This window comes from Malaclemys terrapin, chromosome 3, assembly GCF_027887155.1.
Source record: "Malaclemys terrapin pileata isolate rMalTer1 chromosome 3, rMalTer1.hap1, whole genome shotgun sequence".
Taxonomy (NCBI): domain Eukaryota; kingdom Metazoa; phylum Chordata; order Testudines; family Emydidae; genus Malaclemys; species Malaclemys terrapin.
This window is the reverse complement of record NC_071507.1, coordinates 33,807,921-33,835,100: the sequence shown is the minus strand read 5'-3', so window position 1 is coordinate 33,835,100 and position 27,180 is coordinate 33,807,921. Positions and strand designations below refer to the sequence as shown.

The 27,180-nt window shown below is 43.1% G+C and overlaps 2 protein-coding genes across 3 annotated transcripts in view; one reads left to right on the top strand and one right to left on the bottom strand.

The window, feature by feature from the left end:
- Window positions 1-466: 466 nt before the first annotated feature.
- On the bottom strand, window positions 467-7,001 carry MCFD2 (multiple coagulation factor deficiency 2, ER cargo receptor complex subunit). 2 transcript variants are annotated; one of them, XM_054022771.1, is made up of 4 exons: window positions 6,850-7,001; window positions 3,426-3,574; window positions 2,642-2,801; window positions 467-1,994 (listed from the first exon to the last, which is right to left on the bottom strand). In XM_054022771.1, the coding sequence occupies exons 2-4, from the start codon at window positions 3,566-3,568 to the stop codon at window positions 1,863-1,865; spliced, it is 435 nt and encodes a 144-aa protein (XP_053878746.1). In that variant the 5' UTR covers window positions 3,569-3,574; window positions 6,850-7,001; the 3' UTR covers window positions 467-1,862. The 2 variants fall into 2 exon arrangements, with proteins under 2 accessions (XP_053878746.1, XP_053878747.1); XM_054022772.1 differs by lacking the exon at window positions 6,850-7,001 and adding an exon at window positions 6,735-6,821.
- Window positions 7,002-11,498: 4,497 nt separating this feature from the next.
- The window catches only part of TTC7A (tetratricopeptide repeat domain 7A), a 304,003-nt gene continuing 288,321 nt past the window's right edge, over window positions 11,499-27,180 (top strand). The window contains exons 1-3 of the mRNA XM_054022426.1: window positions 11,499-12,475; window positions 20,011-20,174; window positions 21,774-21,942. Coding sequence (XP_053878401.1) covers window positions 12,316-12,475; window positions 20,011-20,174; window positions 21,774-21,942 — 493 coding nt within the window. The 5' untranslated portion in view covers window positions 11,499-12,315. The remainder of the gene's footprint in view (window positions 12,476-20,010; window positions 20,175-21,773; window positions 21,943-27,180) is intronic.

Below are 27,180 nucleotides of genomic sequence, written 5' to 3'. Positions count from 1 at the left end.
CTAAAGTGAATCGACTTATTAATTTTATCAAGATAAGAATCTTTGTAAAGCTACATGCTGCCAGAAATAATGATTTTATTGAGCAAAGAGGGACATAGCCCTAGCCTGGTTTTTATTCCATATTTTTTTAGGTACATGGGGAAACAAGGTTAGGGCACTGGTGCGCTAGCGCCACTACCTATTACGCTTACCAATACTGTCTCATTGTTTCCTTATACTTCCCCCATTAGTTGGTCTCTTGCCTTATACTTAAACTCCTTGGGGGAAAGATCATCTTTTTGTTCTATGCTGTACACCTAGCACAATGCAGTCCTACTCCATGATTAGGGACCCTAGGCACCACAGTAATACAAATAATGGGAGCAACGAAATTCAGCTGGTAGAATTGGATGGATTTTTTTTTTCTCCTGAAGAATTTTAAGTGGAAAGTATTCTTGTATTATTCTTTCAACTTCAAGCTATTGCATCAGCTTCAAAATTTTATTGCTTGTATATCCCGCATAAGCCATTATACAAATCTGTCAAAATAAGGAAATATCACAAGAATATCTGACCCACAGTTTTCATTGCACAAACATTTAAACAGGAAACTTTACAAATGCATTTTTCCTCATACGAATAGTTTTATACAGAAAATGTCTTTACAGAAAAGCTTGCATTTAGATTTGTCATCAACCTAATTGCTTGATGCATTAAGATTTTTAAGCTACACTTAAGACAGTGTCAAAAAAGCAGCAGCACATCACTTCTGTACTTAAATCTGCTTGACTTGAGTCTTGTTGAACCAAAACATTGAAAATACTCCTACGACCATTTTCGTAAGCAAATAATTCAAGTATCTTTAAGCTGTTCAAAGTGTTAGTAATGAAATACTTTATATTTTTTCTAAAAATAACACCATAGTGTGTCAAGATACATCAATATGAACCTTAACAATGCAGTATTACCATCTTAGATTATACTGTTGTGCTGAATAATACTATAACATAAGAGCAGTCCATGGTATAGAAAAAACTAAACAGAAGTGTTGTATTAAACCAGTTTGATAACATGAACTTCAAAATGAATTTTCAGAAACTATTCTATTAAATGCTACAGCATTAAATGTAATAAAAATACTTATGTTTTCTTAAAAAGACCATTTAGGGTAGAGAAAAATCCAGTAAAGTACTACCTATAGAAAAACCTGACCTATGGGAAGAAGTTGAAAAATATAAATGGGTATGCCAGTAAATACAATTAAAAATATAATTTATTTTTGGAAAGAATTGAACTCCGTAGGGTATTGTCATTTAAAGTTCAAGCATAAACCACATTCAATAATCTTGTTTTATCTTACCATTTCTATGTTTTGAATTTTTGTACTTATATACAAGTTTTATTTTTGGTAAGTTCTATGTTCAATGTGGATCTAGGAAGAATTTTTCTTGTAAAGGAGCGCTACAGTCACATGTTCACATTTTCTTGCTTTCAGGCATTTTCTAAATTAGTACTCTTAACTGATAGAGGAAAATAGTCTACTTTCTCACTATCCTTATGCTAGGAATGTAAAATATTTTGCCAACTGATGCTGAATCATATGTAATTTGTAATTTTTCATATTAGCACTTTCAAGATTTTGATAGCTAGATACTTTTAGTCAAGTGTAATTCCATCACTTCTGATTTATGTAGTGTTCTTTCCTCACTAACACACATATTAACCTAAAGAATTAGAGTGTAATAAGAACATACCTTCCTACCATGAATACTGCAGCACAGAGGGTGGTTTGTACAATTAGTTTATAATAGACTGTAATAAGTCACATTATACTGGGTCACATTTGCATACAACTAGAAGAAATTAAAAAAAAAAAAACCCTCTCATTCCAGTGATTTTGCAAACTCAGCATAATCAATGTATCCATCGTTATTTTTGTCATCATCTCGTAAGACATCATCAATTAGATTAATTAACTCTTCTTCTTTCAGTGCCTGGGAGTGTTCACCACCTTCCTACGAGAAAGATATTAGTTACAGCAGTTTCTCAATCAGTGGGTTGCAGTGTCATAGAAGGCTGAAAGTTGTATTACATCTAAAGCAAAGAATATCTGGCTCCCTCAATCCACATACACAGTGATCCTTCAAGGTCAAATATTCTCTATCACTCTCTTAAAACAAGTACACACAAACACGCTTATCTATAACAGATACTTTTATAGTAGGTGTAAGGGGGTTTTGAAAATATTTGACTTCAAAGAAGAGGCTGCCAACCTGAAGAGGTTGAGAAACAGACTTGCAGCAAAGAGGCATGATCACAACAGCACTGCAACATACTGGCCACACAACTAGTAACTCCCCTTTCTACCCCTGCCCTCCAGGCTGTTCTCTCCTCTGCATAGTCATCATGCTCTTCCAGGCCACATTCACCCTAGCAGGCCACAATGTCTAAGCTAGGATAGGGCCTTTCTGGAGCACTGATTGTAAAGTTACAGATATGGTTTACTTAGTACTTTTATTAAAAAAAAACAAAACAAAAAAAACAAGACAAGACTGATATTATAGAAACTCTGACTACACAGAAAATGTATGTTCTCATTGGAACTACTTTTGAGAATGCATTATTTTGAAGAGCCATATGGGCTGTTATAAATACTGCTCACCTCTTTATGTACATGTGATATAGCAGTGGCAAGTTCTAATCCATCAAGCAAATTATTGCCATCATAATCATGCATTTTGAAGTAATGGAGCTGCAACTCCTGTGGGGACATCTCAGATTCTGGTTTGTCAATTACACCTTCTAAGTGTTCCATGATGTGGCTGAAAATAGAAAATAATGCCAGCTAGTTAATATTTAAAGGCCTGTTTATATTTAACTGTTCTTTGATCAGGGAAATAGTCTACAACACTTTGGATGAGATTCTGTGTTGAGTCTCTTAGATATGTGGCACAGAACTTCTCTCCCCCTGGTCTGCGAGTGTATGGTGGTTTTAAGCCACCATTGTGCCCTCTTGATCCTGATATGCTACAAGGGCTAGAGAAATCTCTGATATAATTTAGACAGTGCTGGGGGCCTGTCTAACTTACAGAAACCTCCCAAGGCTATCTCCTTATGACTGTCTTCCACACAACCTGTACTGGGTGAATCCTCCCCTACCATCAGCTTTTAGGGCCCTTTTAGGATGATCTGGCTTTTCTATCCACTGTAAAGAGGAGAGGGGATGAGACTCTTACCCTGTAAGTGTTCATAATACACACTTCCCCCCAGAATGTTTTCCGTGGCCAGTACATACAAGGAATAACAGCGTGTCTGGCTAAGAGATTTTCCATACTGTGTAGACAGGGCTACCAGGCCCCTGAGTCCCACAGTATACTGGAGTCTCCAAGTTCAAAGTGAATCATTGAGCAATACAAGTTTACATTTACAGAATGCAAAATACATACTCTTTGTCTTGTACTAGGTTCTTATCAAGGCGAATATTTGCTTGATGACTCTCCTCTGCATGTTCCTCAGCTACAGAGGAGATCAAGAATGCAGACACTAGGCAGAATAGCAAATATACGCTAAACATCCTTGACGCCATCATGATCTCCTAGCAAGAGGAAAATATATACATTAATACATACACTCAAATGGAAGATTTTCAATATGATGAACATAATGGGCATATAAAATCCCTAATAAATTGTAGGATGCAAGTATATTTTTCATTAATACTACTTAAAGCACACTTTTTGTGCTAGGCTATAAAACTGGGTGTAATGTCTAGTACTTTCCCCAGCAAAAAACAGAAGGGCTGTGCAACCAAGAATTTCTTCAGTCTCTCAAAAGCCAATTAAAAAAAAACATCTGGGATAATTCTCAGAAACTACATTTTCAGGTTGGGAATATGCAGCTGCTAATCTTTCCAGAAGCCAAAGCCACAACAGTTACTTGTGACTCTGTAAATGTCTTCTAGTCAAACAGCCATAGCAACTTCACCTAAATGCATTTTACAGTATTTTCTTAAAATCTCAATTAGTCCGAGTAGGTCTCCTTTCTTAGGTTTGAATAAAGGTGTTGCATGACATCATGAACACTACTGGAAATATTAAAAAAAAAAAAAAAAGCAGCAGTGGAAATGCTCAGATACCAGTTTAAAACTAGAACAGACATCTATCTAATCAGATTTTTTTAAACTGATAGAATTACAACAGTCAAAGCTAAATTTTATTAAGCTGGTTAATAAGGTTCATTAATACAACAGTGCATTATAAAATTATTTAGAGTTCATATGTTATTGTAGTCTTTGTTTCAATTCTTTTGTGTCTCTGTTCAGTGACAAAGTGGCTATTTTGAAAGTGTAGTGCCACTACCCAAATTCTAGTGTGATGTTTCCAGTATTTTGCTATGAGATATAATATGTACTTAGTGTATAAAAATTTGATACGCTATTGAAACACTTGGCACTCAATGTTGCTTTCTCATGAAAAAGTATAAATCATTAAAATCATGATATAACTAATGGAATTTAATATAGGTGAAAGCAAAATAAGTGCTTGATACATGGCTTTAAGTGGCAGAATGTATTAATAAGAACTAAGACAAAAATTATAAAGATGAACACTACCATGAAACAACACTGATCTACTTTTTCAGAAAGGTCCCTGAACAGTCAATGCCTGTAACAAATCAGGACTAAAATAGAAGTACAAAGTGATATTTACCCGTTTGCTGTTACTATTTGTTTGTCAGAAGGTTTGCTATCACTTTGAGCTGCAGTAGCAGGTCAGCTAGTAGTTCCAGAGATGCATATACTAATGGCAGCTTTCACAACTCTATGGCCTACTGCCAGGATGCTACACAGAGTTTGCATAATTTATGAAAATATTAGTTTTATTAACTAGGCATTTGGAATGGATCAAATATTTCTTCACAAGTCCCCTGCACCATCTTCTTTGTCTTTGATAACAGAAAAAACAGCAAGGAAAAAAAAGACACCTTTTCATCGGGACACTCTAACATAGTCACCATAATTGCTCGTTGAAAGGTGAACTGAATCGTTCTGTTTAAAACAAATCCCACAATCCTTAAGACTGCAATTCATTAACTGGTATAATGGACCGGCTATATCTGGTGTACAAGGCAAGACAGCACTCCAGTGGTGCCACATGTACAACAGCATTTTGAAAGAACATAGACACGTAAAATAGCACAGCAGCAAATCATTTAGCTAATTGTGTTTGGACTGAAAAAAGTTACAGGTTAGAGAGGCAGCATGGTCAGAGGCTTTATCTAGATGAGAAAGTTGCACTGGTTTAATTTAAAACTGTTTTTAAACTAAGATTAAGGCTATATCTACACTAGCACTTTTGTCAATATAACTTACGCTGCTCAGGGGTGTGAAAAAAACCACCCTCTTAAGTGACACAAGTTACACCAACAGAAGCAACAGTGCGGACAGCACAACGTTGGCAGGAGATGCTCTCCCACCAACATAGCTACCGCCACTCATCGGGGGTGGTTTAATTATATCAACAGGAGAGCACTATCCCATCGGGATAGAGTGGCTACACAGGAGATCTTACAGCGGTGCCACTGTATCAGTACAGCTGTGCCGCTGTAAGCTCTCTAGTGTAGACATGGCCTTAGTTAAACTGGTGGAAAACCCCCATATTCACACACTGTTCAATAAGTGATTAATTTCATTTTTGCCTCAGTGGTTTCTAAGGGCTTCTCTCCATGAGAAACTCGCACCAGTATTACAGAAGGGGTGAATTTAAACTGTTATACTTTACACTAGTGCAAACTATTATTTAGGTATACATGTGACTGATTTGTTTAGTTTCTGGCACTCAGGAACAGTTAAACTGAAATAAGTAATTTTTATATTGAAATAAGAGTGTCCACAAAGGTTTATAAACAAATAAAACCACCTTCAGTTAAACAAGATCAACTTTTGTTTAGACAAGAAGTAGGGTCCAGGAAAGCCTGAGTTCTATTGTCACCTCTGCCACTGATTCACTACATGATATATGGCAACTCTCAAATTCTCTGCTTCAGTTTCCCCAGCTGTAAACGGAGGATAAAAAAAGGACCAAGTTTTCTGCAGACATAACTCCCCTGACTTCAATTCAGGTACACCAGCAGAGAATTTGACAGAGAACCCTGAACATCTGCTACTGCTAGCTTGAAAGGGACATACCTATTTAGAACATCTTAGTTTAAAATGTACTGAAATCCGAACGTTCACCTTAATGAGTTGAAGCTTTGTAAAAAAAATAAAACTATAGCACCACTACTCAACCTCACTACAATTTACAAACGATTAGCAGGAAAAGTGACCAGGGGGCACGTGAGCAGTGACTACAGGATTATTCATTCATTTCAGTTAATTGCTTTCGCTGTCAGGGGCAAAAGGCAACGCCACGGCACGTTTCCATCTACGTGTTACCCTAGCCCTACTCCTGCTACTAGACACCCCCAAACACCCCACCACGTCACGGCCCCTGCCGCCTGCCCTCCTCCTGCCCCCCGGCGGCAGGGGACAGAACAGGGGGCTGAGCCTCGCGTGAGCAAGACTCCGCCACGGCTCCTGGGCGAGTCACTTGGGCTGGCTCCCTCCGCGCCCCTCGCCCCGTGACAACGTCTTGCCCGATGTGGGGGGCACCCGGCGCGGGAGACCACCGGGAGCGGGCGGGGAGAAGCAGGTTCCGATCCCCTGCCGCTGACACCGCCTGCGGCTGCCCCGGCCGGTCACAAACTCATCGCACCCGAGCTCAGCCCGGCCAGCGTCGGTCCCCGCCTCCGAGCGGTGTGGCTGTGGCGGCTCCTCCAGCCCCCTCCAAGCATGACTCCCCGCAGTGTGAGGAACAGCCCCGCACTCACCGGCTACGCAGCTACAATGTCCCAGGACGGGCGCGAAGTCACAGGCAGGTGCGAGCGGGATTGGGCCAGGTCAGCCACCATCCCCAGGTTCATCTTTGACCCGACGCACGCTCGCGTCTTGCCACGCCCCCTGCCGCCCATTGGCTTCCGTCTGCCCAGGCTGGGGGAACGTCACGACTCCTGGAAATTCCACGTGTAACGAAAACAAAGGGACAGGTGGGGAGCGGGGAGGAGTCAGGTGCTCGGCATGACACGCCCCTTCCCGTGTGCCCCGCCTCCTCCGTGACTCCACCCCTCTCGCCCTTTCCCACTGTGACTCCTCCCCGCCACCCCGGCCTCCTTCTGTCTCTGCACCTCCCCCCAGCAATGCCGCTTGCGGTCAAATGGGCGGGGCTGTGTATCCCGGGGGTGGGGCTTGGCATCAGCGAGTCCGGGCTGTGATCCTGTGGGAGCCACCTGACCCTGGGCACTGACTTGTCCTGAGCCCTCTTGGGCCACTCTGCCAGCAGGGCTGGTTGTGGGTCCCCATCCCCCCCAAGGTGTCCCAGGCCAGCCTGGTCCAGCGGCTGTCTGAGTCTTCGGGAAGCCTAGAGTGGTAGAAGCCCAGCTCTGCTTGTCACACTGTTGCCACACATGAGACGGGGGCGTCACTGGGCATGGCCCAGTTTGAAAAATTGCCACAGTTTGAAAAATTCCATTGAAACACCCATAAAAGAAGAACATTCACCGTGTTTGTTCCAGTTTTGTAGGCAGGCTCTGCTTGGTAACGATTGCAGTGCTGGGCAAGGCATGTTGGAATGGAGCGGGGTGACCATCTGCAACAGGAGAGTATGACCATTTACATCCCAGCCCCAGCAAGGGGGTACCAAGCCTGCAGAGCCCTGCCATGCCCAGCAGGGCATATACAGCCATAGTTTAAACATCTGCATCATCTACTGAGTGGGACAGCTCATCCTGTCACAGCAAGTGGGTTTGGTTTGTGGGTGAAGGTTGGAGTGCCACTGTTTTGGGGATAGATGGTCCCTTACCAAGGATCACAGCAATATTCAGGTTACCCCCATGTCCTAAAAGATCAGTCACTTACCCCAGGTCAGTTGCATTTTAGTTCTCAGACCCAGGGCCGGCTCCAGCATTTCTGCCGCCCCAAGCAAAAAAAAAAGCCGCGATCGCAATCGCGACCAGCGGCGGCAATTGGGAAAAAAAAAAAAAGCCGCGATCGGCAGCGGCAGTTCGGCGGCAGATCCTTCGCTCCTAGAGCTTGTTAAGCTGGTGCCTGGAGCCGACCTTGCTCAGACCAAAGACAATGCTTGTAGCCAGTCCTATAATAGACTATGTAAAGATATATAGGAAAATGAAATAAGAGAGTTTTTACAAGGATAAGCAGGTAAACATACATACAAAAATGAATTACAATCTTAAGTTTCCAAAGTAATGTAAGTTTCTATGATAAGCAAGCACTTTAGAGCTAACCCAGGCTAAGCACTGGGGATCTTTTGTTTATGCCTAGTAATTCCTGTTGTCCTGAGTCCAAGCAGCATAAAGATACAGTTCCTCCTTGTTTGGGGGTTTTAGTCCATCTTTCCCCTTCTGTTTAAAGCTGCAAACTCAGCTGATGGGAGGAATTCACTTGCAAGACTCATCTTCATGTTTTGGGGCAGGAGAGAGTAAACAACAAAGTTTTTTGTCCTCTAGTCCATCTGTTGTCGATAGACCTTCCTTGTCGGCTAGGAAGTAACACCTTCTGTAGGAGATCAGCACTTTACACTAGTTAATGTCTCTCACCTGAGAGGTGATCTAGAGGCTTACAATGTAAATGCTGAAATATTACCTTATCATGTGAGTTTAATGTTATAAGTGAGATTAATGCATGCAGCAACATATAAGCATTGCATAAAGTCTAAACACTAAACACATTCTTAGTATTGTTAAAACAGGTATTAGAATTCTAACACACAGCTGAGTCAGACTAATTCCAGCTATGTATATGTCAGTTGTTCAATGGAGACATGGGGACCTTCATATGAGCTAGCACCTGGTCTACCAGCGTAACATAGCACCACTCTTGATGAACTTGTTCTTGATAGGAAAGTTCCTTAATTTTTGGAAGAACCACTGAAATCAGTTTGCATTGGAATGACAGTGTAAATCTGGATGACCATTAAGACCCCTTAGTGATGGATGAACCCCAAGAGGGTTAGAGATTTGGTATAATTTTTTGTAAACCAGTTAAATGCTCAATGCAACATTCTTTGTCTAAAAATATTTTACCTAGTACATATGTAGGAGTTTGAGAAGTATTAAAAGCAAGTACATTTCATCTTATGTGCCTAGAGATATTCCACACCATAGGTATTTCCTTCTTAGTACAGCAAGACTGAGACAATTTTGGGTTTCAAAAATGACATGCTGTTTTATTTCCTTTTGGTTCATCACAATTTATGAAATCAGTAAGTTCCTTTAGGGACCCCTATGTAATATTTTGTGGCTAGCAATGTCTTCTAGAAAATATCTCTGTCCACTCTGTTCCTTCTATCCATTCTCTTTCTACCTCTCTTTCCCCCCATTGTTAAATTGTCTATTGGTTCTTATGTTTAAACTTTTCAGTACTAGATACATTACGGGTGCTTCCTGTTTTCAAGTTAATAACCACTTCCGGAGTGAAATAGACCTCAAGAGTTTAAGATTTTTTAGTCCAGAACACACACATTACTGGGAGAACAGAATACTCAGAAAGTACTCATTATACTGAAGTAGTTAATCAACAGATACAGTGTTTTTTAAAATACTGTTGGATTTTAAATGTTTGGTTTTAACTGTCAGAAAATGAGAAGTTGAGGCAGCCATGTTTGTTGTGGGAGTGGTTCTGTCGGGTGTAACAAATCTGGGTGCAAACTGTATCATTCCTGAAAACTTTACAGTTGTGAGGTAAGAGTTGCATAGCATCCTTGCACCCTGATTCAGGACAACCTCTAGGTCCATGTGGCCATGTCAATTTACTGGGTGAAGTCCTAGTCCACTGAAGTCACTTGGAGTTTTGCCATTGACTTCAACATAGCCAAACTTTCGCTCACAATTTTAATTAACATATGTCTCAATATAGTTAATATGCATTTCTGTATAAAAATATTAACTAGAAAATTGTTCATGTTTGCTAGGCAATGAAGTATCTAGACTAATAAATTTAGACCAGAATCTGCCATGGAAAAAACCCTGGATGGGAAATATACTTGTGAAAAACCGTAAAATTAATTGTGGTACATTTTCCTCACATCCCCTTGTTTGTATGGGGATAACAACATTGCAGAAAATGCATATATGTCTGTTAGTAGGGTGGGGGTAGGAGGTGTGTTCAGGGATCCTTGCTAAACACTGGTCACAAGCCTAGGGATTTCTGACCAGATATGCAAAACAAGTGCCCCACACAGATGGTCTCCCCTCTCTCTTGTGAGCATGGTAGTCTCTCATGCTGTGTTGCATAATTGTTTCCACCATGGGAGTTAATACTAGTTTGACTGACAGAAAGCAAAGGAAGTTAGTGTCTTTCTCATGGACTTTCAATCCCTGTTTTAGGGAAGCCTGCCCTATATAGCAACTGCTCCTTGCTTCTTCCTCTCAGCCCTGTTTCCAGTGAAGCCCCAATCATGCATTGGGACTCCTGTGGATTGTGGAGGAGTTGAGCTGGCCTCATAGAATCTGCTTGCCTCCACATGTATGTATTCTATGTGTGTGAAATAGAGATTATCACCTTGTCACCAGGAAGCACAATCCAGTTATCACCTAAATACAACAGTATTTGTCACACCCTCAATTGGAAGTTCCAATGGGCATATTTTTGTGATTTTTTTCATTTTCCAATAATTTAATTTGTATCCAGGTTTTTATACTGTGTCAATCACCATAGTCTCTTAAGCACTTTCCAGTGATTCATTCAGGGGTGTCACTAGCATCTACCACTTCTGATTGCTTTGCCAGTCCTCTCCCAGGAAAATGGGGAGCGGGGAGATGAGACATTTTAAGTGGGGCCGGGCCGGGGGTGCTCGGCTGGGGGCGGCGGTGCGCTCGGCCGGGGGCCGGGGCCAGAGCCGGCGGTGCGGGGCCCGGGGCCGGCTGTGTTCGGCCAGGGGCCGGGTTGGGGCTGGCTAGGGGTGCTGGGCCGGGGCCGGGCCGGGCGGTGCTCGGCCGGGGGCTGGGCCGGGGCTGGTGGTGCTCGGGGCCGGGGTCGGGCGGTGTGGGGCCCGAGCCAAGCCGGGCAGGAGACGCCGGGGCCAGAGCCGCGCCTCCTCGCGCCCTGCCGCCCCAGCTTGCCTGCTGCTTCAGGCTTCCTGCGAATCAAATGTTCGCGGGAAGCAGGGGAGGGGGAGGGGCAGGGGGCGAAGCGTCCGGGGAGGGGGCGGAGTTGGGGCAGGGAAGGGGGCGGGGAAGGGGCGGAGCCGGGGCCCCTGGAGTGTCCTCTTTTTGGACACTTAAAATATGGTAACCCTAGAGAAGACAAACAGTTTAGACCGTGCACTAGATTTCTAGAAGATGGATGTATTTAGCAGCAGCACCATTACTGTTTATATAACATAACACTTGCTTTGGATGATAACTGATACCTTTTAATTGATTACTAATAGGGATGCAAAGATTTCAAGTAGGAATTACCAGCGAAAGGAAATAAAAAGAGTTCACCTCAGAGTCTGATGGATGAGTTCTGGTAGGAAGGAGTAGGGTGTAGCAAGCAAAGCAGAGCTTTGCAAGTTGAGAGAGATGGATTCTGTGCCCTGCCATGCACTTGATGTGCAATCAGGAACAAGCCACCTAATCTTTTTGTCTCTGTTTCTGATATCATACTTACCTCACAGGGATGTTGCCAGTCTTTAATAAATTGATGTTTGTTAAAGACACTGAAATCCTCGGATGCAAAGCACAGTAGAAGTGCAAAGCAATATTATTATTCACTTCTCTTTGCCTCGGTTGTCTCATTATTATGGAGATACCTAGTTATTTCAGGATATTGACCCTCAGACGGCTGTTGTTCTCTCAGCACTGCTCACTCTTCCTTTATCACACACTCCTTTCTTGAATCCAGGGATTTACTTGGGGAATAAAAGGGAAGGAAGAGGAGCCAGCCTCCGAGTTAAATAATAGTCAGACCTAGCGCTTGTTATGTTCCAAGTGCTAAGTAAGTGAAGCGGAGAGCGCCCTGGTAGGGTGGTTGAGCGGCAAGCAGACAGACCAGGGAAGGAAAGGGGTGCTGACCGGTGAGCTGTTCCCAGGCAAACACGGAAGCTTTAAGGCGAGGGTATTTCCCCGCAGTGGGAACTCAGCGGCGCTGCTTAAGCGGAGGCTTGCAGCTAGAACTTCACTTCCCGACATGCACGCGGAGATCTCTGCACATGCTCAAGGCAGGGAGGGGAGCCCGGCTGTTCCCCAGGCACTGCCAGCCTGGGACTTCCCTCTTGTACCGGAGACACCAAGGCGAAAATGGCTGCGAAGGGCTCCCATTCTTACCTGAAGCTGGAGGGGGAGATCGAGAGGTGCCGGGCGGAGTGTCAGTGGGACAGGCTGCCCGAGCTGATGAGGCAACTGCTGCTGCCAGCGGCCAGCCCCCCGCGGAAAGGGGCCGGGGACGCGCAGGACTCCGGTGAGTGAGGCTGAGCGGGCGATCTCCGCCTGGCTCCTCGCTGCCCGTGCACAGGGAATCTCTCCGGCCGCCCGAGCGGGGCAGCCCTGGAGCCAGCGGCGCTGCTAATCCATGCCGAGCCCAGCCCGCGATCAGGCGTGCAGTGCACAGCTGTGAAGCCAGCCTGCCCTAGTTGTTTGAGCGCTGCATTGCTCCTGTGTAAATGCTCCCGAGCACTGACTGTCCTTTCCGCAGCCACTGAAACGTGCCTGGTCCCTGTGGAGCTCCCCAGCGGGGTGCTGATAGCAATGGGTTTTGTGGGATTTTCCTCCACATTAGCGTACGTGTGTGGAGTTTGTCTCCTATTTGCATAGTTTCAGAGTAACAGCCGTGTTAGTCTGTATCCGCAAAAAGAAGAACAGGAGTACTTGTGGCACCTTAGAGACTAACAAATTTATTAGAGCATAAGCTTTCGTGGGCTACAACCCACTTCTTCGGATGCATATAGAATGGAACATATAATGAGGAGATATATATACACACATACAGAAAGCATAAACAGGTGGGAGTTGTCTTACTAACTCTGAGAGGCCAATTAATTAAGAGAAAAAAAAAAAAACTTTTGAAGTGATAATCAAGCTAGCCGAGTACAGACAGTGTGATAAGAAGTGTGAGAGTACTTACAAGGGGAGATAGTCAACGTTTGTAATGGCTCAGCCATTCCCAGTCCTTATTCAAACCGGAGTTGATTGTGTCTAGTTTGCATATCAATTCTAGCTCTGCAGTCTCTCTTTGGAGTCTGTTTTTGAAGTTTTTCTGTTGTAATATAGCCACCCGCAGGTCTGTCACTGAATGACCAGACAGGTTAAAGTGTTCTCCCACTGGTTTTTGAGTATTTTGATTCCTGATGTCAGATTTGTGTCCATTAATTCTTTTGCGTAGAGACTGTCCGGTTTGGCCAATGTACATGGCAGAGGGGCATTGCTGGCACATGATGGCATAGATCACATTGGTAGATGTGCAGGTGAACGAGCCCCTGATGGTATGGCTGATGTGATTAGGTCCTATGATGATGTCACTTGAATAGATATGTGGACAGAGTTGGCATCGGGGTTTGTTACAAGGATAGGTTCCTGGGTTAGTGGTTTTGTTCAGTGATGTGTGGTTGCTGGTGAGTATTTGCTTTAGGTTGGGGGGTTGTCTGTAAGCGAGGACAGGTCTGTCTCCCAAGATCTGTGAGAGTAAAGGATCATCTTTCAGGATAGGTTGTAGATCTCTGATGATGCGCTGGAGAGGTTTTAGTTGGGGGCTGAAGGTGACAGCTAGTGGTGTTCTGTTATTTTCTTTGTTGGGCCTGTCTTGTAGGAGGTGACTTCTGGGTACTCGTCTGGCTCTGTCAATCTGTTTTTTCACTTCAGCAGGTGGGTATTGTAGTTTTAAGAATGCTTGATAGAGATCTTGTAGGTGCTTGTCTCTATCCGAGGGATTGGAGCAAATGCGGTTATATCTTAGAGCTTGGCTGTAGACAATGGATCGTGTGGTGTGTCCTGGATGGAAGCTGGAGGCATGTAGGTAAGTGTAGCGGTCAGTAGGTTTCCGGTATAGGGTGGTATTGATGTGACCATCGCTTATTAGCACAGTAGTGTCCAGGAAATGGACCGCTTGTGTGGATTGATCTAGGCTGAGGTTGATGGTGGGATGGAAATTATTGAAATCATGGTGAAATTCCTCAAGGGCTTCTTTTCCATGGGTCCAGATGATGAAGATGTCATCAATGTAGCGCAAGTAGAGTAGGGGCGTTAGGGGACGAGAGCTAAGGAAGCGTTGTTCTAAGTCAGCCATAAAAATGTTGGCATATTGTGGGGCCATGCGGGTACCCATAGCAGTGCCGCTGACTTGAAGGTATATATTGTCCCCAAATGTGAAATAGTTGTGGAGTTAGTAAGACAACTCCCACCTGTTTATGCTCTCTGTATGTGTGTATATATATCTCCTCATTATATGTTCCATTCTATATGCATCCGAAGAAGTGGGTTGTAGCCCACGAAAGCTTATGCTCTAATAAATTTGTTAGTCTCTAAGGTGCCACAAGTACTCCTGTTCTTCTATTTGCATAGTGTGATCTAAGGGAATCTCTAAGGATAGCCAGACTGCAAACATGTGTCTTGTGTCTGTAACCACCTTTTTTTTTTTTTTTTTTTTTTTTTTGCCATGAACCCCTAGCTCTCCAGCGTATTTAGCTGGTTTGATCAGGAAATGGTTAAATTGGGAATTGGAGAGTAGCTCATTTGCAGCTTTGGCTACTGGCTGACTCAAGATATGTCCCTTGCAAGTGGAGATTCACTTAGTTTTAAAAATTAGAGCAAAAACATACATATTGCGGTAGTGCCTTAAGGCTACAACCAAGTTGGGCCTTGTTGTACTAGGTGCTGTACTAACATATAATAAATGAAGTCCCTGTTCCAAAGAGGTTGAATAGGGGTGGTTTGAGCAGCTAGCCTGATCTCTTCTGAAGTGTTCACTCCTCTTATAGAAGGAAATGCTAGAGCAGGGGTGGGGAAGCTTTTTGGCCCGAGGGCCACATTGGGGTTGCAAAACTGTATGGAGGGTCAGGTAGGGAAGGCTGTGCCTCCCCAAACACCCTGGCCCCCGCCCCCTATCTGCCCCCTCAGAACTCCTGACCCACCCACCCCCGCTTCTTGTTCCCTAACTGCTTCCTGGGATCCCACCCCCTATCCAACCCCCCCCCCCACCCTGTTCCCCATCCCCTGACTGCCTCTCCCCCTGAATCTCCACCCCATCCAACCGCTCCCTGTCTCCTGACTGCCCCCTGGGACCCCCTGCCCCTTATCCCCCTCCCCCCCCTTACTATGCCGCTCAGAGTAGCAGGAGCTCGCAGCCATGCTGCCGCGCTGCCCGGCAGGAGTGGCGGACCAGAGCACTGGCAGCACAGCAATCTGAGGCTGCGGAGGAAGGGGGACAGCACGGGAGGGGCCGGGGGCTGGCCTTCCCAGCCAGGAGCTCAGGGGCTGGGCAGGACAGTGGCCATAGTTTGCCCACCTCTGTGCTAGAGGAGGTGCTAAGGATCTCACTCTTGAGCAGGCAGACTGTCTCAAAAAGTGGAAAGAGGAAAAATACTCCCAGAAGAGTGGGTGACTGTGTATGTAGTCATGAAATTACAATGATTCACATGTCTTTGTAATGCTGGTCATGATACTTGACAACAGGAGGAGCAGAGAGACCCAAAATGTGAACCTGCAAGAAAGAGAGACTAGTCTGCAATCTTCAGGGAAATAATAATTTTAAAAAAGTAAACAAAACTCATGGCAAAATTCAGCCCTCATTTATTCCTATGTACCACTGATGGAATTAGTGGACTTTCATTGGTATAGCTCAGGGCAGAAATTGGTTTTACGGTTCTAGCTTAGCAAGCATATACCTTGTTTTCATGCTGCATATCTAAGTGGGGAGGAGACTAGTAACAGCTAGGATGATTCATTTTGTTTGAACACAGATCCTGTTAAGATTTGCTCACCCAGATCCTTAGAGAATATCCAGAATGAACTCATCTGCAAACTGCTCTCTAGCATTTGGAAAGATTGTGTGGCTATGTTTATCCTGGCCACACTTTAGACAAGGGGTTCTCGCAACAATTTTTTTGGTGGCCGTACTTACACTTTTTTCTAAAATTATTATTTTTTTCCCTAAAGTTAATAAAGTAATATGTACATATATACATCAAAATCATTGTAATTTATTTATGTAAGGGTTTTTTTTTTTTTTTTGCAGACTCAATAATAAAAATCATGGACAGTTATCTCTATTCTTTACTGGACCTAACAGAATAGAAATACAAATATGGTGCTTTGCACGTTCTTGTCTTTTTAATTATTGTTTCTTGTGCTTTTTTGGTAAAAGTAAATGTCTGTATAACAATGCTGAAGTAAATTTAAAAACGTTTTTACATAATTGAAGTCCAAATAATAACGAAAAACATATCTGGGTGGCTTGGATCTGGGGAGGGGGAAGGGTGGGAAGGGGACAGGAGGCATGGCTGTGGCTGGCCAAGGGCTCCTCTGGGCAGGTCAGGGGGCTCAGGGCTTTGCCCAGCTGGGGCTCCTCCAGCTGTGGGGGAAGGGGTGCTCAGGGTTTCTCCAGGAGGGGGGCTTGTGGCTCCAGGCGCAGGGAGTCTCGGGACTCCAGCTGCCGGAGGCGGGAGCACAGGCAGAAGGGGTGCAGTTAGGGCCTAGCCTCCCCAAAGGGGGGCTCCATCTGCTGCCTATGCGCCCGCTGCTCGCCTCCTGTGTCCCTGCTCACTCCCCTCACCCACTGCTCGCCTCCTGTGTCTCTCCTCACCCGCCGCTTGCCTGCTCACTCCCCAGCCGGAGACACTCCCCTGCCCGCCGCGAGAACTCCTGCTCGCTGGTGGCTCACCTCCTCTCTCCCCCGCTCACAGCCAGACCCCCCCTGCCCACCTCCTCACCCTGCTGCTGGCTTGCCTCTCGCCTCCCGCCTCCTCATCCCACCCCCGTGTGTGTGTGTTTGCAAGTTCGGGGCCAAAGTGATTTTTATGCTCACTGTTCTTTGATATCACCTTTGTAAGAGGTAAGGCAAAATCTATATATCTGAGATCTCTTCCTCGATCCTCAGCCTGCTAGTTATCTGGGCTCAGGTACTACCTGCCATCTATTCTTAAATAGATAATTGATCTTGGTCTCTGTTGGGACAGGGTCTAAACTGTGGAGGTCTCGACCCCTGAACTCCATCTCATTCCACCACATCTGAAAAAACATCTATGAAAGTGTGACCACTGTGGACATTTTATTTGTTTTCTCCCTCTTTTCCGGAGCCTCTTAGATCATTTTATGTCTTATGTTTGTAGAGGATGCTCTCTTATTTAAATGTATCATGTGTTGTTATGATGTACTGATGTCCTCCACCCCAACCGAAGCATTCAAGGTAGTGTAAGTTATAAATAGCCAATATATTTTTATTATCTATTTCCTGCCAGTGTTTTCATCCCATTGGTAGGACACACTGCTTTGTTATAAAATTGTTCATGGGTGGAGTGCTGGGCTACTTTATTAACACCATAATAGATAAAGATTTTGGAATTTGTAAAGATAAGTAAATGATATAGACTCTTGCTAAAAATGACTTTTAAGAAACAAAATGAAAAGGACCTGATCGTGTGACTTAATTCATGTGAGCGTAGTGGTACCACCGTTGAAGTTGATGGGACTATTTGTGTGAGTAAAGTTGCTCTCATGCAAAAGTGTTTACAGGATGGGGCCATAGAGTTCTTCAAAGGCAGTGCCTTTTTGAGCAGGGAAATTGTTTGATGTATTTGGGCTTGTTTTCACAACTGCAACTCTTCAAAAATATATTTTGTTTGGCTGTAGAATTAGTAAGACTATAGGCTCCAGCCCCCGCAGTTCAATCTGTGTTGCGGACCTTTGTGTGCCTATGTGGAGCTGCACTAATTTCACTGGGCTTTTGCACAGGCACAAGGGTTCACCGTGCGGCTCTGATTGCAGTCAGGGCCAGAATCAGTGGTAAGATTTTTTTTTTTTTAATGTATTATTTTTTACTTAAAGGGATAATGTCAAGTTTTATCAGTTTCAAAACTGTCTCCTGCCAAGTCATTGTCACTTGGTAGTTATGAAAGAGAAAATCTCTAGTTTCATTTCTCTGACTAAAGAATGAATCAGTGCCAGAGGTACAGCACTTTTCAATGGTCATATTGTAACAAGGGAGTGTCCCTGCAGTGTGAAAAGGGTTCTGTAAAGAAAAAAATTCTAATATCATGCCTCTGTAGTGTTTTTATAAACTACAGTTTCAGGATGGAATTTTTGTAAAATACTGTGGCAGTTTCTGCTTACAAGTACCGTGTGTGGTGTGTGGTGTGTGTGTGTGTGTGTGTGTGTAAACACATCTCTACCCCGATATAAAGCTATCCTCGGGAGCCAAAAAATCTTACCGTGTTATAGGTGAAACCGCGTTATATTGAACTTGCTTTGATCCGCCGGAGTGCGCAGCCCTGCCCCCCCGGAGCACTGCTTTACCGCGTTCTATCCAAATTCATGTTATATCTGGTTGCGTTATATCAGGGTAGAGGTGTATATATATAATTTTATTTACTATCTAATTTTTTGTTTTATAAAGTGATGTAGTGACTTCACTGAATGTAAAATGACAATGTGTAGTGATGTGAAGTCTTATTATATTTTGCCCTGCTGTGTTATGTGTGAGCATGCTAAGTCCCTCTGACTATTAGGATCTATTTATTAAAAATGTGAATGCAATTGCGACCCTAATATATAAAAGTATTTACTGTGATTGTTCAAACAAATTAGGTAATTGTGTGTGCACAAATGGGCAATTATGTATCTAACTGGCCATTTGCAGATGCAGTAAATGCATTCACAATTTAAGAAAGCAACTGAATGTGCTTTGTAAAAAAACAAAACAAAACACCCAAGAAAACTCGGCCTTAATGCCAGATTGCTTTCTAACTATTTTTCTGTGTAGCAAAATATCATATCTGTAATACTATTAGTGTTTAAAAAGTGTCCTTTACATATTAATTATAAAAAAAAAATTGTTCCTGCATTCTCTGTGCATTGAAAATTCCTTAGATTTGGAATTTTAAGTGCATGTGCAATGCAGGCTTGGGCCTTTGATTTATATGTGAACAATCTAAAGACTTGATCCTTAAATATTAACGTGTGTTCTTACTAACATTAACGCTTACTTCTGTGAGTAATCTCAATGATTTCTTTATTCTGCAAACACTGTGGCATGTGAGCCACTTGACGCATATGAACAGTCACGCTGAATGAAGTTACTAAGACTATTTGTAAATTATTCATGTGTGTAAATTATTCATGTGTGTAACTGTTCACAGGATGGGATCTTACACGTGGTAATAAGAGTTATGCTTGCCCTAATTATTTTGTAGAATCAAGCTCCAAACTTGTCTTTAGTTTAACTGTGGGATTTGGTGTTTTGTTTTAATTTTATGTTTTCCCTTCCTCCCCCACATATCTGAAACTTGGCATACAGATCTTAACCAATTTTCTACAACTAGGGTCCTGATTTAGTAAAGCACTTACACATATAATACATGCTTGTACATATGTAAAGTTAAGCATGTATTTAGGTGTTATGCTGAATTTTGGCCTAAATTATTAGCCCTTGAAAACGGGTTCACAGTGGACATTTCTAACAGCTGAATTAGTGATGGCAATATAGTGAAGTCTGCTACCAAAGTAAATGTGCACACTTGTAAAGATATCTTCAGATGAAAGTGGAAATTTTTTTTGCCTTTTTTTCCTCTCTCCTTTTTTTGGTAGGAAACTAACTTTTCCTATAAGCAGAAGAATAATCAGTTTCTTCATAGCCTAATATCATCTTCTTGTACTTACATTTGAATTCCTTAGATAAGGGGGAATATTATACAGTTGGACAAGATTCTCTGTTTGTTTTTCTATCCTACAATAGATGGGAATACAGCACTATGTGACTTCTCTTATTCCTTCATCTGTGTCTTTCAGTGGACTATGGGAATCTGCTGCTCGCAGAGGCCCTTCTGGAGCAGTGTTTAAAGGAAAACCTTGCCAAAATAAAGGACTCCATTCCATTAATGGAAAAGAATGAGCCAAAAATGACTGAAGCCAAAAAGTATTTGACTGGTATTCTAAACAGAGGAAAATTACTAGTAAGTACTCTCAGTAGATGCGAATCGTTATCATGTTGATGCTACTGTGACATAGTTGTTAGACAGAAATACAAAACATCTGCATCATTTATGTGTGGCCACCTGTTCTGTGCTCCTTAATAATGTCATTAATGTACCATTTGTTATCTCTTTGTGGTATCTTCAGTTGGAAGAATCCCTTTTTAGGAGTACTAAAGTAAATTATATGCTCATTTACTGATACACATTAATTTTTTTCTGGCAATAATTTGAAACGAGTTGGCTGAAAGGGCAGGAATTTGCTACATTATTGGACACCTCATGCTTCTATAACCTTGCTTTGAAGGATTGAAAATTAACACCAGTCTGAAATCCTGGACTTGCTACAGTCTATTTAAGGGCCTGGTCTTGTGACTGTTGCAGAAGGCCCTCATTTTGCATTTATTTCAATGTATTTTTAGGTACTTGGGCAAAGATTTTCAAAAGTGACTGGTGCTTTCCCTCTTAGTTATTTAGGTTTCACTGCCTTGGTACTTGCAATGTCATCATCCTATTAGTTCTCTGTTCATCCACAGAATCTTTCTGAAGAAAATGGGGAGATAAGACTTAAATTTCAATGTTAAAACCCAAGAAGTTAAAAACAAAACAAAGAAACAAAACCCTCAGACGTTCTGGGCCTTGTTTGTACATTAGAGACACAATGGAGGTCACAAACCAATTACTGTTCTTTTGGAGGGCACTTAAATTTCCAATAGGCCACATAAACTGACTGTGTATTATTGTTTAGAATGTGCAAACTGTAGTGGGGTACAGAGGGGCCCTGCATTCACTGTGGTCCAGAGCTGCTTGGGCAGTGAGGAGCATAAACAAACTAGCTCCTCACATTCCCCCATCAGGCATGCATATCCCTGGTCCTGTCTGCCCAGGGGGGCTGCAGGAGCCACAGAGTTACTGTGATCTGGGGTTGCACTATTCCCTGTGTCATGCCAGCTGGGGTAGGGAAAGAAGGCTGGAAATGGGTTTCTGTTCTTTAATTTGAAAAGAGGAAACCTCATTTAGGACTCATTAGGAGTCATGGGGGGTATCCGGCTAGTGGGCTTGCCACAGGGCAGGTAGAGCAGTGCCCCACTAGGAAAAAAGAAACAAATCCTGTGTAGTAAAATCAGTGACACTGTCCCAGTTCTGTATGCTGTCCACAACTGCTAGTGCAATAGAATAGCTCTACCAGATCCATGTGAGGGTATCAACTCTGGTGCCCCCATGTTGTAGGTTCCAGAACAGGGCTTCAGAGCAGTTTTTGACACTTTATTACCCACTGATCTCAGACTTAAAAGCATGAGCTTAAGACTGGAGTCTTTGTCCGACAACCGTGTTCCACACCTAGCTTTGGAGAGTTAACTACAGGGGAAGCCAGCAGTATTGAGACTAGAAATGTAATGCTGAAAGGGACCCCGAGAGGTCATCAGGGCCAGCCCCCTGTGCTGAGGCAGGACCAAGTATACCTAGACCATTCCTAACAGATGTTCTTGATTTTTGCTTTATGTCTAGCACAGTTTTCTCTGAGGTAATGCTGTTTTGCTCTCCACGTATCTCATCACAGAAAAATCTTTATTTTTCCAGCCTAAATATATGACTGAAGCAGTGTTGATCCTTGGGAAGCTCCATTATGTGGAGGGATCCTACAGGGATGCAGTCAGCATGTATGCCAGAGCAAGAATTGATGACATCTCCATAGAAAATGAACCTTTGTACCGTCTGCGCCTGGTGACTGAAGCATTTGTTATCAAAGGTAATAAGTTGTAAATGTGTCTTAGAAGTAGTTACATATTTAGGCTGGGATTTTCAAAAGCGCTCAGCACTGGCCTCACTCTGCTCCCACTTAAGTCAGAGGGAGTCTTGCCACTCATTTTAGTGGCAGCAGAGTTAAGATATGCTGAACACTTTTTAAAAAATTCCACCAGTAATGCCTATCTAGTTTAAAATATACATCTACAGAGATATTACAGAATCTTAGTCTATACGTTGTAAACTTGACTGACTTACAAAAAGAAGTTAGGAAATATTAGAGCAGGTAAGGAATGTTGTAGTAATAGTGGCCCTGATTCAGCAATGCATTTAAAGTTTAAATTAAGTGCATGTTTGAGTGCTTTGCTGAATTGGGGGCCTATGTTTTTCTTTAGAAGGAAGGAAAGGACATATACGCACAAACTTTGAGTGACCTACATAAAATAGTTAATACAACCTCGCCAAGTTTTAAAATCGGAGGAGTAGCCGTGTTAGTCTGGATCTGTAAAAAGCAACAGAGAATTGGGTATTCACCCATGAAAGCTTATGCTCCAATACATCTGTTAGTCTTAAAGGTGCCACAGGACCCTCTGTTAAGTTTTAAAATGTGAACTGACATAATATGTGTTTTCAAGGTGGCTACCATATTGTTGCAATGCATGCCACATAATATCAGATCTCTTGTATACAAACAGCAGTCTCTCCTTTTTTTCTTTATTTTGTTTTAATTATCCACAGCTTATTGAGAGACCTTATTGAAAACAGCACCTATCATTAGCAAAACTGCATGTAATTTTTGAAAGTGAAAAAAACTGTTGACTGATGAAAACAAACAAGCCCTGTAATCTTCTCCTTTAGTTGCTTTCAGTTCTTTTATAAATGTTGCTAAAATATTGCTATCTATCTACTGCTTTCTACTCTTTTCAGCATTTCCGCCAGCTTGTTAGGTGAATGAGAACTCTGTGATGATCAGATATCCTCAACTGGTATGTAAAAATTAAAAACAAACCAACCCAAACCCTGTTTGAATGTGCCGTTAGCACTGATAGTAATTTGGATGTGTTTCATGATCTCACACAGTCACAGCATTCTGCTTTTTAAAAACCTGTTTGTTGTGCTTCTTTGCTGGCTTTGGATTTCTTTTCTGTGGGCATTGGATGAGTCTACTGTGGTAGTGAGCTTGTACATATTGTAATTGATTTGATTTGTAATTTGCACTTATTCCTTTTGTTGAGAGAAGAGGGGAGGACTGGTGAAAGCTACTGATACATGTATTAGCAGTGTTTCCAAGAGCAACTAAGGGCCCAATCTAAAGCCCTTTGAACTCCATTAAGTCTTTCCATTGACTTCAATGGGCATTTGATCAGGCCTTATATTAGCTACATAAGTTATTGTAATGTGTGCATATAAACATATCAAAAAGCATTGCTTCTTAGGACCTGAGCCAGTGAGGTGGTGTATTCCCCATCCCCTGCTAATGCCACAGGAAGCTGAGGTAGGTTTGTGCCTTGCTGGATCAGGTCCTGTCTCTTGCTAATGTTTCATGTTTGTAAGTATGAAGATTCATGATGGCTTTTTCTTTTGGTTTGGCGTGTGTGTGAAATTCAAGAAACATGTCACCTATGCTGCATCATTTCCACTATTCTCATTTTCCCTTCTGATTTATGGGACTAGTCTACAAGCCAGAAGCATGTAGGCCTCTCAGAATTCAGTTCTGTTCTTTCATCATAAATTTCGGACAGAAAAAAGAATCCTGCTCGAGACTTATCCCAGCTAAATTTGTTGAGAAAACACAGCTTTCCCACTTCCTATTAGTAATACAAATAATTCATCATCAGAATAATAGTATTTTTGTACTTGCTTACAGAGCAATGAAACCCTCTTATATTTATTTAGTAGCATGCATAAAATTATACAACAGTAGGTTTCTGCATGGACTCATTCTGCAGGGCAGAATAAGGAGAGTTGTCCTTTATTTAAAAACAAACAAACCTGTAGTTCCAAAATGAAATTTACTGGATATTTTCCCTCCTTTTGCAAATCTCTGGACATAAATGGCTCTTCAGTTGGTTATTAATTGGCTTAATTCCATTAAGTTCAATGGAACTACTTCTCAACTGGTTTAAATTGGATCTGGTCCAAAGTAATTTTCAGTTTAGCACTGACCGTAGGTCCTTGCTTTGGTTTAGAAAACAATCCAAATCAGTATGAACCCACAAAGTCTTCCTTTCAGAATAGAACCTACCCTTCTTCTTCTTTCTTTAAGGTTTGGATGAAGCATTAAATGTATAGTCAGTTACTTTCCCTTTCTACCCAGAACTCGTTACACAGTCAAGAAAACACCCTTTAATAACAACTTTTTTAAAGATGACCCTGCAGCACCACTGCCTTCATTGTTCGAGGCCAATTCTACACCAGCAGAGTTTTTTCACCAAAAGTTTTGTTGACGATCAAAAAGCGCTTAAAAGAAAATTGTTATTGCCCATTCATACTGTCTTCCTCTGTTGGCAGAGCGCGTCCACACTTGGGGCAGTAGCATCGACAGTGAGAGCAAAACATTGTGGGTAGCTATCCCACAGTTCAGCTCTCCGCCTTCTACCACTGGATCTTGTGGAAAGGAAGAGTGGATCGCAGCGCATCATGGGGGGTCAGGGCACAATCTTCCATGATGCATTGCTTTCCATCCCGGGAGTCCATTTTCTTCCATCTTAAGTCTGCGGCATTTTTCAACATCCCTTGTTTTCTGCTCGCCCCGCCAACTGTGTCTGAAAGACTGGATCCTGCATTGCAGTCAAATGCTCCACTAGCTGTCAGTAACACATTGCTGTGCAGTTAATCGTAAAGTTCTGAACTCGGTGGGATTCACAGTTGTGTGACATGCTGTCTGACATCGATAGGAGCAACATTAGATTACTTTTGGCATTCACGGAGTAGCTGCACTCATTGGATTGTTGCTTTTGGGCTCGGGAACCCTGCAATGAGTGGTGGGATAGCATCATTAGGCAGGTCTGGGATGATGAGTAGTGACTGCAGAACTTTCGGATGAGAAAAGCCCCTTTCCTGGAACTGTGTGCTGAGCTTGCCCCAGCTCTACGGTGCAGGGATGCCCAAATGAGAGCTATCTTTTCAGTGGAGAAAGGCATGGCAATCGCAGTGTGGAAGCTGGCAACTCCAAACTGCTACTGGTTGGTCACAAATCAGTTTGGCGTCGGGAAGTCGACTGTTGGGGCTGCGTTAACGCAAGTGTGCAGGGGCCATTAATGGCATCCTGCTACGAAGGATCATGACTCTTGATAATGTATGTGAAATAGCAGATGGCTTTGCAGAAATGGGTTTCACTAACTGGAGGGGCAACAGATGGCATGCATGTTCCAATTTTGGCACCGGACCACTTTGTGACGGAATACATCAATAGGAAGGGGTACTTCTCCATGGTGTTGCAGGCGCTTGTGGACCACTGCAGACGTTTCACTGACATCAATGTGGGGTGGTCTGAAAAGGTGCATGACACATGTATATTTAGAAACACCAGCATGTACAGAATGCTGCAAGCGTGGGCTATCTTTCCAGACCAGAAAATTACAGTAGGGGATGTTGAAATGCACATAGTGATCCTGGAAGACCTGGCATACCCCTTAATGCCTTGGCTCATGAAGCCTTACATGGGAAACCTAGATAGCAGTAAGGAGGGTTCAACAATAGGTTGAATTAGGTGCAGGATACCCTTGGAATGCACGTTTGGTAGATGAAAGGCGTGCTCTTGATGCCTTTACGGCAGGTTAGACCTCAGTGAGGATAATATTCCCATGGTTGTTGCTGTATGTTGCATATTGCCCAATATTTGTGAAGGCAAGGGTGAAAAGTTTGCTCGGGTGGATTGCTCAGGCAGAACACCTGGCTGCGGCTTTCGAGCAGCCAGATACCAGGGCTATGAGAGGACAGTGGGGCGCAATTCAAATCTGGGAAGCTTTGAGGCAACACTTTGAAGATGAGAACCAGTAATATATGTTGCTATGCTCTGGACTACAATGCCTAATGAAATCCAGTTTTGCTAGGGAGCACTTGTGATTTTTGTGGCCTGGGATTCAGTGTAAGCAAATGATTTAACTGCTTGTTTGTTTTTGCTGCCATGTGCTATCACAGTTTGCTGGAAACACACACACACGTACGTACGTACGTACGTACCGGGGAGGACTGACTTTCAGAGCTGTGCGCAAGTCCAGCTATCATTTGAAAAGGTGCTGTGGGGGTGGAGTGAACGGGAAAGTGAGAAGTTACAGACAGGGGAAAGCAATTTATGAATGGAGTTTGGGGAAGGCATAGGAAAGAGTATTGAATATGCTGAAGGAGAGAGCAGGCATGCATCTGTTTAGGCTGGAGGGTTATGAGGGTTTGTAGTATGTCAGTTTGCTTCTCCATAACTTTAATCATCCTCTCCATTGCATCCCTAGAGTAGGTCTCATTTTCTTTTTTGTCCTGCATTGATTTTTCTTCCACTGCCTGCGTTCCCTGTTTTCTGCATCTGAGCATTGCATGACCTCCTGGAACATGTCTTCCTTTCTCTGTCTTGGGCACTTTCTTATCAGGTGGAGGTGCTCCGCCGGTGTGTAGGGGGTGCCTCTGAAGGCCACATCTGCAGAAGCACGAGGAATGACACACAGATGAATGATTGTTAAATACACGCACAGCATTGAAGCAGTATAGTAAAATACATCTCTACTAACATACCAATCACTTTCTCACTGATGTTTGTTAAGCACACATGCCAGGGAACACTCCAAGCATGGTGAGTTTAGTCCGCGGCGGAGGGCATTCTAAATCGGGGGAAAAACAATATGAAAGGGTCATGGTGCAGTTGACTAGGGGACAATATTCTAAATTTTCCTACCCTTTTTCACAGACGACGGGTCATTGTAGCAGATATCTCACTCCTGAGAGTAAGCAAGGAAGCAATGGTGCATCTACTACATGCTTGTGGCTTCTACCCCAATCCCTATGCTTTCTGCCCGTGTGCTGTTTTGGTCCCTGCACAAGTGATTCTTGTGACACCCTGTTCTTCCATACTGCTTAGCTGCACAGGGAAATGTCCAGCACATAGAAATGTAGAAGGCTGGCTGTGTTTCTATGCCCTCAACCCACCTCTGTACTTTGCAAAGCAAAACCACTTACCAGGGGTCTCCTCTCCTGCTTCTTGCTTGCCAGAGTGTGACTGCCAAGACTGGCTGGACACCTCCAGAGTGGA